Here is a 10974-nt window from a genome sequence, read left to right on the forward strand (position 1 = left end):
TGTTTTCTTAACCTCGAATTGTCTACCTGATTTTTTCCATATATACACAGACCATTAGGTCTTTTAACCACTGGGAACGTGAAGGGAGTATTTTCTGACTCCTTACTGTTGACTCTGTCGGGGCCATGACTCTCCTCATTCTTCTTGTTTGCTAAAGACGTCTCCTAATGACTGTATGTTTTGGGGTCATTGGCACGCTTCGCAGTGAATATTGGCCGATGCTATTGGTGTGATGGGTAAGACTCTGAACATCTGCATTATGTAGCTGAAAATGTCAGCGCTGTAAGATAGAGGCAAGTAGCTGCTGGTTGTGTAAGGGGCTGCAGTTGACCCGTAAGCCATCCAGATCCCCACCCACGGTTTGGCACGCATGTGAACCGTGGATTACTTGCAAAGTTTTAACCATCATAGTGTAAAATATAGTTTTATTGCAGCTGTTAGTTTTTTATTTTTTTTTAACTGACTCCGGGGGCCCTCGGAGCGAGCACTCCTCCACTAAGGCCAACGCTGTCTCACAATGTTAAAGAAAGAAATGCTCACGGAGTTTCATGAATTTGTCCTGGTAGTTTTTTTTTCCTATAGACACACAAACAAACAAATGGCACAAAGATACGTCTGAGGCTGATGGTTTCCTGGTATTTCAGAGTCGCAGTGACAAGATACAAAGCAGCCATTTGTTCAAATGACCTGGACCTGTTGGAAGCAGTTGACCGTGACAGTCGTGGCAGTTTCTATCTTTTGAGGGCTTTTTTTATTATTTTTTATTTCCTCATCTCATCTGTGACTCAAAAGTCGTGATACAATCCCAACCACGCTAGTAACTGGTGGGTTTTCTTTCGCCTCAGCAAGGTTATGGAATATATGTGCTGCTGTGACTCCACAATATGTTATTGAATGCGTATTATTTGACTTGTTTTTCAACACAAAAAAAAACATTACGTGGGTGTATTTGCTTTCATTGAACCGGCAGCTCCAAGGCCTCGGGGAACAAACAAAAAGTGTCATGACGGGAAAGACTTCAGCAGGTTAATAATCCCCAACGGAGTAAATCATGGCTTTTTTTTTTTCTGCACTGTAACCCGCAGTCAGCCACAAAAAACACCCGAGTGTGCTTCACGTTATCAGGGCTTGAACCGAGGCTGCCTGGATAAACTCTGAACACGACGTCTTCTTTTGGAATCCTTCAGAGTTATTGAAGTTATTGGCTGTGCGTGCCTGTCCTTTCTGCTCAAGCGTCCCATATTTCACAATCCCGTTTTATCCACTTGTTTTTTGTCAACACCATTAAATGAACTAATCTAACTTCTTCAGAACAATCGAGGTAAACGGCGGAGTGTGCCAAGAATGATAATCTGTATTTACTGTATAAACACAGCGGAGGCACGGGGGCCCGCGGGCTTGTTCAGAACCAACAGCATGTTGATAAATAAGGAAGCCGGAGTTTTCCTTATAAGGCTCCATATATCTGATCGCTTTCTCTGAGTTGTGCTTGATGTATTTTCGTCGTGCGAGCCGCCGCCGCTCCCACATGTATGCATCTCAAAATAATGTAAACAACCTGTTGATTCAGCTTGTGTTCTTATCGAGTACATACATAACATAAATGCCAAAACACACAGAAGGTTAATGAGTAAAGAGAGACGGACGGATTGCTGCGAGATAAAGGATTAAAGGAGGAAACAATGAGCAGAGAACATGTAATGACTTAAGTGCAGTTTGGAAAGAAAAGGCAGACCAGCTGTGCAAATCCACTTTCAGGTGTGTGCGGGGGCAGCTCCGTCTGCTCCGCCATGTTTCAAAAGAAGCCTCTTGTTGCGTCCAGCTGCCGCTGAGGCGGTTCCTGTCCGACCCGTTCACCGCAGTGACTAATTACACTCCGGCCTCGTTATATAAACAAGTTGCCCAACTGTTTTTGGAGACTGTAACACTTTTTCCCGTCTCGTTTTTCCAATTTATCTCAAGTCCGCTGATGCACAAGCAAAAATATTGTAATGATCTACATCACGGAGCCCCGAAGTCAAACGCAGTCAAACCCGCGAGGCAGCTCGTCGATGTCGGGAGTCCAACCGCAGCTCCTCGAGTGGAATTTTCAAAATCGGCAGACTTTTCTTGATGTTCAAATGGAAAGCAGCCTCCTATCACTTGATTGCAGCCCCCGAGCCTCTTTCCCAATTTGTCTCCAGACATTGTTTGGCTCTTTGTAAAACATAATTGTGTCAACAGTCACTAGAGATGAGACACCAGACCTTTTGATAAGTGCCTTCCCACAAGGTAAATTTGGCAGGCGGGAACGGAGCAAACATGCAAACAAACCGGCAGACAGTAATTTTCCGCTGCCTGTTACCGTGCATTTTAATAAGGTTGATGGATTAACGGCTCACTTCAGTAACAGCTCACTCGATGAGCTCCGGTTAAAGCCTGTGCTGCTCCAGCGCTGCTCAGTAATGGTCACTCAAAACACCTGGTTCCACTGTTTCCACATTATTTTTCTATCTAAATATCTTTGTGGCTTTTTTTTTCCCCTCCCCTCCAGTGGAAAGCAGTTAAACCCCCCATAAACAATGTGGACTTAAGATTAAATAGTTGAAAACATAAGCTCTTAAGTGTGGCTGCTGATCACCGGGCGATGATGGAGCTGCAGGGCGAACATTTAGCAGCACCGGAATGGGCTTCCTGCGGCTCGGTGAAGTGCGGATGTGTGTGTGGGCATATGTTTGTAACGGCCGAGTTGGTCGGAGGGCAGCTGACCTCTGTCCCGGTACGTGGACATTAGTGCGTCTACGGGAAAAAGGGTTTTTATCTCGGAACAGATCTCTGCTGTGTCTGGTGGTCGCCTTCAGTTTTGCGAGTTGTCGCTTGTGTTCATCTTTCAAACTCTAAAATATAACGACAGGATATTTTCTTGAAGTTTTTAGGAAAAGTTCGCTAACTGCTTTATTGCCGCCCTCGTAATAACCACATCATGTCTAATATCTGCAAATGCCAAGTACATAACAAATAGCAGCTTTTGTTTTGACACTGGTAAGTTATCCTCTGAATCGCTGGCTGAAAGGAATAATTGACGCTCTTTGTAAGTCTATCTTTTCACTGGTGTTGGTGGTATTTAGGCTCGCTTAATGGACCCTGCCACTCTCCTCCCATGTCTTTGATCAGTGTCCAGCCTCCCAGGCTCTTATCTGAGCCAACACAATGGACCCGCTACCTGCTTTTATTCTTCTCTTATTCAGAAAAGGGAAAGTCAGCCCAGCTAATGACTTTGGATGTCAATGTTTTATCCCCTTTTATATCCCAAGTTTTTTTTTTTTTCTTTGGTCTTGTTCTTCAGTGCTTTAACACACAGACTTTTGGCTGGGCTAGTCCCCCCTCTGAGCTAAATATCACTGTAAAGTGTGTCTTCCCTCTTGGTTATTGCCTCTCTATTGTCCACCGGCTTTGTGAGCAGGGGCTTTTTGTGTCAGCCTGGCTGGAATCGGCCTGTTTACTGTGAATAAATGGGAGCAGAGGAGGCTGGGGGGACTGAGCCGTGCCTCTTTTAGAGTGAAGGAATGTTGCAGCACACACTGCAGCACCTTAGCGCTACATCACCCTGTCTGATGACAAAAAAACCTGGATCATATTTTCTCCCTTTTTTACACCACGTCCTCATGTTTTTGCTGCTTGTGATTATGCTTCTCTCTGCACATCTTAAATCTGTGTGCGGCGGTAATTTCATTTTATGGCTCTCTGACCACATCTCCCTATTCTCTCTTTAGAAAAATCATTAATTAACTATTCAGAGCATATGGAACTATTACCAGCACCTGAGTACCTCCATTGAAAATCTGACTAGCTGGCTGCTAAACACAGTAATGAACTAAAACAGATTCTTATGGAGCCACGTCATGTCGACTCAGTTGATGTATATACATTCCTTTTCGGTTGCATAATTAATTTAACACCCCAAAGACCAGAAGGATGGACTATGATATGAGATTAAAGAAGTTATTGAGGTGTGCTATAGTCAGAGTTTTCAAGGTCACAGAGGTGACTCTGTTTCTTTAACCTGGCTGGATCACCATGGTAACCTACGCTGCACAGATAACCTGCTCCAGAGGAGGTTCTGTTCAGGGTTTGGGATTTAAATTGGCTGTGAGAGAAGCCACCCTTTCACCAGTTCTTCTTGCTCTCACTGAGCGATATAGATTTTCCAGCTCAGGCAATATGTTATATATGCAAATCCACTGAGCTGTACATTATGCCACAGAAGGAAGCCGTGCAGCAGCGCAACCCGTCTCCATTGTGTTCCCATGGGAACCTGCACGCCTTCAGTCTGAGATGCAGAAAAAACGCGCGAGTACATTCCTCGGCTTCGGCGTCACAGCTAATAAAACACAGATTAGAAAATGGATTAATGTTCATATTTATCACAGAGGATCCGTCAATGAAATTAATTTCACCCTGATTTGGCCGAAAACTGAGCACGTATCCTTCATTACGGGACATTATCGGTGTCACTAGCAGCTTTTGAGTTGTTAAAAAATTACTAAGAGCTTTAAATTGTTATTGAATTGTAATGTGTTTTTGTCCCTGTGTAGATTCAAGTTGCTCTCTTCTGCCGAGTAAAGTGTTTCCCATTCGCACAGACAACATATTCTCTCACGTTAAGTGTGTCACTGCTCAATATTAATGACCTCAATTATACTGTATTAACTGACTGAGCACAGAGGATTATGGGTCATGTGTAGGATTTCTCAGAGGGCGACATGTAAGTCGAGAATGTGGTACCATGAGCTGGGCGGGCTTGTTGGGAGGTGGGCTAAGCTTACTGAAGGAAATATGGAAAGAATATGAGCACATCTGGTTAGCGGCAGCCTTTTAGTCTAACAAGGAAAACACAACATACAGAGAACAATAGGTCGTACTTGTCAGGTGGTTTATGTTAAACGCATGTCACCAGAGTAGAAGGCTTGATTGTAACTTATATACAGAAAATTGATGCTTGATGAATACCTCTGGTGATGCTTTTTAGTAATAATTAATTGGATTTTTACCATATAAGTATCCATCCATCCATCTATCCATTAGGTGAGGTAGAGCTGGGTGTCATCAGCGTAACAGTGGAAATCCATCCATCCATTATCTATACACCGCTTAATCCTCACTAGGGTCACGGGGGCACTGGAGTCTATCCCAGCCAACCAAGCACACTCACATTCACACCTACAGATAATTTAGAATCACCAAATAACCTCAACATGTTTTTGCACTGTGGGAGGAAGCCGGAGAGAACCCACGCTGCCCACGGGGAGAACATGCAGAAAGATCACGTCCCGGTTCACGTCCCGGTGAGGACGTGAACCGGCGACCTTCTTACTGCGAGGCAACAGTGCGAACCACCGCTCTACCTTGCAGCCCCATATGAGCATTTGTTTATGAAGTGTTTCCATAGCTGGTGCAACAGATAAATTGTCTGTACACACGTTCCTGTCAGGTCACCACAGTCGTACTTTTATAAATGAACGACAGCGTGCATTCGCTGTTCTGTTGCTCTGCTCTGCAAACTGTATCTATGATGGAAGCTGTGGTTTAGTGGCAGACAGAGTACAACAGGAAGCTTCATTCTTCATTCGAGTTATTATCATATCTATTAGGCGTTATCAGATGACGGGGGAGAGAAATTTAAATGGCCCAGTGTCACAACTGATCGTATCTCTCGCTCGTATGTCTTTCCAGGTATTTGGCGATTACTATCACTTCCGGCATCGCACAGTGGTGAAGAGATCGCTGTCGGATCACAGGGGGACGCAAGTCCGTCTACAAAGAGATCCCAAGGTAAGAGGTTTACATTAGGGGCTGCTGTCATGGGGGTTATTGATGTTTCGGTGTGCTACACAGGGAGTGAAATGTGTGAGATGTGGGGACTGCTGCTGTGTTTGTAGTCCTGTTGCTGAGCGCTGGTTGTGGTGCCACCATGAGGGTCGCTGTAGACGCTGGAGTGCAGACTCTTTACTGCCATTAGGGTGCTAATGCGGTATTTGGAAGACGTGTATTTATTCAACGTTTGACCCAGTGAACGCCACTCCCTGGGCTGAGAATGGGTTTTAAAGCTTATAAATGCTGTTCTGTAACATTAGAAATCCTCTCATATCTGCACCTTACATCAGAATGCTGAACTGCTGATCGAGATATGGAAACACTTGTTTGTTTATATTGCTTTAAGTTATTGGATCCTGAAGAAACGCTCTTTAATTTTGCTTGTACTACTGTGTATGTACAGAACAATGACAATTAACTTGATTTGATTGATCTCGTGTGATGTCACAAAGTGAGAGGTCTATATCTTATAAACCAGCAGTCCCCAACCACTGGGCCGCGGACCAGTACCGGGCCGTGGGTCATTTGGTACCGGGCCGCACAGAAAGAAAAAAACAAAACAAAACATTTGATTGGTTTATTTTTATTTCCAGTGGAGTCTGCAGGGTGTTTTATTTTGAAAAATGACTAGCTCGTCTTCCCGTCGCGTCCGTCTTGTTTCTCGCACTTGACTCTTATTAGTTTTAATGCTCGACCGTTAAACGAAGCCGTCAGTCTAACCGCTGCCGAAATAAATAAGAAAACAAACATCTCAGGAGAGCTTCTTTGGAAATAGACTCGATACTGAGACGGAAACACATATTTAACAAGTAATTTTATTAATTTGTGAAACTTTTTAATAGTAGAAACAATTATTTTTTGTGCAATGACCGGTCCGTAGAAAATGTTCCTGATTAAAACCGGTCCGTGATGCAAAACGAGTTGGGGACCACTGTTATAAACTATAAACTGAGGCGACTGTCACTTTGTTAAAAATGAGTATCTGGAACATATTGAGCGTTTTGGTTGAATGTGGTGAATTATTTTGGGTTCTGTTCGTAACATTTCCACAGAAATAAACATCACATTTGTTCCATCGTGTCTGTTATGTGGAATAAATATAAAAAAGTGACAAACTGTTTCCAAGCAGATGATCGTCGTGCATTTAGTGTTTTCAATACTGGAGCCATTCCCCCTTTTTTTGTTTTACTGTGATTGTGATTAAAAATATCACATTTGATCTTCTTCAGTCACCATTTAACACATATATGAACTTTTCCCTTAATTTTCTAGTTCGATGGATGATTTTAAGATAGATGCTCCCTCAGTCATGACCTGTCCAGAGCAGGAAACAGGCAAAACGGAAACCAATGAGAATATACGAGCTCACAGCCACGGGGCAAAGAGCCAAACCCTTAGCCCTCATTTGTCACCTTGTTTTTAATGGCTGTTTCAGATGAACCACAGCGTCTACTGTTCTTCCTTTTACCGGAGGAGCGCTCGGAGGTGAGCCGGCGCTTCTCTGCGGATCTTCCCCCAGATACGTGCTCTCCGCTGTGGACCTAATTCTTCCTCCTTGACTAATCTAATTTTAAAATTCGCATTTCTGTATTTTCTGCAAGAGTGTTTGAGGTTAGTGTGAAAATGAGTCTGTGTCCTACCCCACTGGGAAGGACAAAGGGAAGAGTGTGAAATTAACATTCAGAGCCGTGGGAATGCAAGGGAGTGTGCAGCTGAGGAAGAGGAGGCACAGTGGTAGTTTGTTCAACAAGCTTCTATCAGAAAAACCTTCAAATTGTAAAAAAAAAAAAAAGACTTAAAAAGCAAAAATAGGGTAGTTTTGATAAACCCTTTCTATCTGAGCCGAGTTAATAACTGCTGAAGTAGCTACAACAGCTCAGAGAGTTAAAGAAACGGAAGCATCTGGAGAAAATAAGCAAAAATTTGTAGAGTTAAAAGTGTAAAAACACAGCATGTGAAGAGTTTTACAACCTACTGGGTTACAACTATTAATTTCTTCCCGAATGCATGAATCTGCCATTTAGTTTCCCAATTAATTTAATAATTAGTAATTAGTGGACGACTTGCTCTACCTCCTGAGGTTTTCCTTTGATCCATTAATTTTCCACTTACTACAGTAATAAAGCACGATTAAAAAAAAAAAACACGTGAATTTCAGCTCCCTCGAACTTTACAAGCTATGACACTTCTAAGCAACTTTCCCAACAACGTCTCCCTATAGGATTTCCTGTAATGTCCCCTAATTATGGTATCCTGGGGATGGAGGATTGTTGGTGCATTGTTGTTCTGACGAGAGACTCTGGACTGTATTCAGACAGCCTCAGCAAAAATCACAAGTTAAATTGAAATTTTCATTTGAGAGGAATATTTCAAAGCAGCCGATGTAGCTGTGTGTCACTTTGTAGGAAAAAAAAAAACCCAGAGCAGCTTTTCCCCCCGACGTTTGCTGTCAATGTGAAGATTATTAATTGGAATTGCTGGCTGCTATTTATTTGGGCTCCTCCTATGGGCCCCTGGCTGACAATACTGTAGCATCAGGAGTACATTTAAACAGGTGCGGCAGGGTGTTTTTGACAGCTGGCGTACCCACATCGCGGTGGCTTTCAACAGAGAGAACCTGGTCTTAAACGGCCGTGGCTTTACGCTGCTGCTCATGACGATCAGTCGACTCGAGAACTGTTGCAGCAGACCGGCTCCACTTCAAGGCTTGGTTCTCTTTGAGTTCTTCACTCTTGGGAGTATCTGATTGTTGTTATATATTAGCCTGCTCCTAATGATTCAGCCCATCAGCGCTTCTAAACTGTAGGAAAACGCTTCAAGCTATTACCTGTGGCTCTGCTTTTTTTTTAAAAATGCGTTTTCTTTCTGTTGCTGTCATTTCTGTAAAAAGATAATAATGTGTGTTTAAATTGTGTCCAGGCATTTGGGTGGATGGAGATATTCAGTGGCAATTAGAATAATTTAGGAAAATGGCTATATAAATCTAGATACATGCATCTGGAGGAGTATGTATGTGAAAATCAACCTGTTGCCCAAAAAAAAGTTGCTGCAACCTGCCTTGAGGTGCCCCCGACCACGCCGTCGTGCCGTCGTGCCGTCGTGCCGTGCGTCAGGTGCACGCTGGGAATAGCACGACTCGGGCTGGGTTTGTTTGCGTACATGTTAGAAGTGGTCCACCTCCCTCTTTGGGATTTCCTTTAACACGGCGGCTCCATTTCCTGTTGTTGAATTCCTTTTTTCCCACAGCACCTCAGAGAAAGTGGAGCGTTACAAGCTTCAGGTCCTCCCGTCTGCTCGGGAACGGTCGGGCCGGCTCGTCAGTAATCGACCACATTTTGTTTTGTTCGCTTGTTTGTTTGATAAGAGCAGCTTTGAAAGTTCTGGAGTAACTTACAAGTTCAACTTTGGTTCTCTCCTCTGCTGTTATTATCAATACGTTTCTGTAACCGCGCAGTCTGATCAAAGCCTTTAAACCAGCAGATTATTGCTAATTTGATTCTCATTTGCATCGTGGTTGTTCTGCAAAAAAAAACATTTTAAAAAGAAGGAATTTTAAATTTTAGAGAGACTCTGTGCACAGCTTTCAAACTGGTCGGGATGAAGCCTGAACAAAACGCTCCGTAAACTCTTTTTGAAGAGTGTCTAATTACTTACAAAAGCCTCTGGACCTGTGCCAGATCTCATCGGCTGACGACAGAGCACCCGTTAATGGGCTCTATTGAAGATAGAAAGCTCGGGTCTATCTGCTACCTCCATGCCTTCTACTGTTTTCTGTTGCTTTTGTTCGTCCTTGTGTACCGTTTACTCCGCTCCAGTGTTTTTGTTTGGTTAGTTGAACGCCAGAGACGACAGGCAGACACAGCAGAGCGATTGTTGACTCCACAAACGCCGAATTAACTATTCAACCGTCATCTGTTCGAGGCTTTTATCGCCGGTTCGATCGCTGCGGCCTGAAAAAGGAGCAGCTGACATCAGAACAGGCTTCAGCAGAAATATAAACGACACTGATCTGTGCTAGGACTGGTGGTGCGCTCCTTTATGGTAATGACGCTTTATTTTTGGCTTCCTTTCGGCCCTCAGAGGGAGGAAGCTATGTTTGTATAATGAAGAAGGACAAAGCAGCGGGTGGGCAAAATGGGTGGGGTGGGGATTCTATTTGTTGGACAGATAGGACCCTCCGCCTAAACATGAGCCAAGGCAGTCTGTTTGTGAACGTTCACCGTGCATCGGATCAGTCTGGGTGTACGAGATAGACACTGTTTTTCCATTTTCAAAGCCCGTTTATAATGAAAATGCAGTTTGTCAACTTCGGGGATACTTTGTATGCTGCCACAGACTATTTAAGAATTTCAAAAGACTCCCTTCACATGAAAAATTGCAAAATAGAAAATGTTTGTTGTTGTTGATGTTACACCTCCTCCAGAAGTATGAAAGCTGCTCAGTATGTATCATAAGAGTGGCTCTAAGAGATATGACGTTGTTCAGAATAGTCCTCGAATTGTTGTATGAAAAATAGAATAAGTGGTGAATAATGTAAGGTGCCATAAGGAAGATGTATTTCTCCAACTCTTTATCCTGTGAATACTTCATGAACGCACCTCGGCCACTAATCTGTGCCATCGTTTCCTCGTGACGAGGACCGGAGCAGTCCTGTCTAATACATTAATTAGTGCAGAACCACGTCTTTGCTGGATTTTGATGGACGTTTCCAAGAACTGTGCGCGACATTAAGATGACTGGCTGCACAAATTGGTGGGAAATAAGTGGTGTCATTGACATGCGTGGAGCTGAGACGAGCAGAAACTGTAGCTAGAAGCCAATCTGCGTGTTTGTCTCATCGAGCAGGCGTCCCGGTGCCGTGCAGTCTGAGCAGCGAACCTTGTGTTTCGACCCCAAACATGTAATTTCAATAACTGAAGTGAGTTGTAGATAAAGATGTGACCGGTCTTTTTCTTGTTAGACGCAGCGACATTACTGTAAATGTTCCTGATCAAGTGAGAGAAGTGATCAAGTTGTTGCAAAGGCACTCACACGATCACAGCGTTCATGCACAGGATGCTTGTGTGCATCATGTGCGATAGAGGTGGGAAGTAACGGAGTACAAATACTTCGTACTTCTGG

General features: G+C 43.6%; 1 protein-coding gene across 2 annotated transcripts in view; it reads left to right on the forward strand.

Moving 5' to 3' along the window:
* furina (furin (paired basic amino acid cleaving enzyme) a) overlaps positions 1–10974 on the forward strand; it is an 83178-nt gene that overhangs the window by 35320 nt on the left and 36884 nt on the right. For both annotated transcript variants that reach the window (XM_008293963.1, XM_008293962.1), the window contains exon 3: positions 5713–5811. In XM_008293963.1, coding sequence (XP_008292185.1) covers positions 5713–5811 — 99 coding nt within the window. The remainder of the gene's footprint in view (positions 1–5712; positions 5812–10974) is intronic.

This window comes from Stegastes partitus, unplaced genomic scaffold (genome assembly GCF_000690725.1).
Source record: "Stegastes partitus isolate 25-593 unplaced genomic scaffold, Stegastes_partitus-1.0.2 Scaffold926, whole genome shotgun sequence".
Lineage (NCBI taxonomy): Eukaryota > Metazoa > Chordata > Actinopteri > Pomacentridae > Stegastes > Stegastes partitus.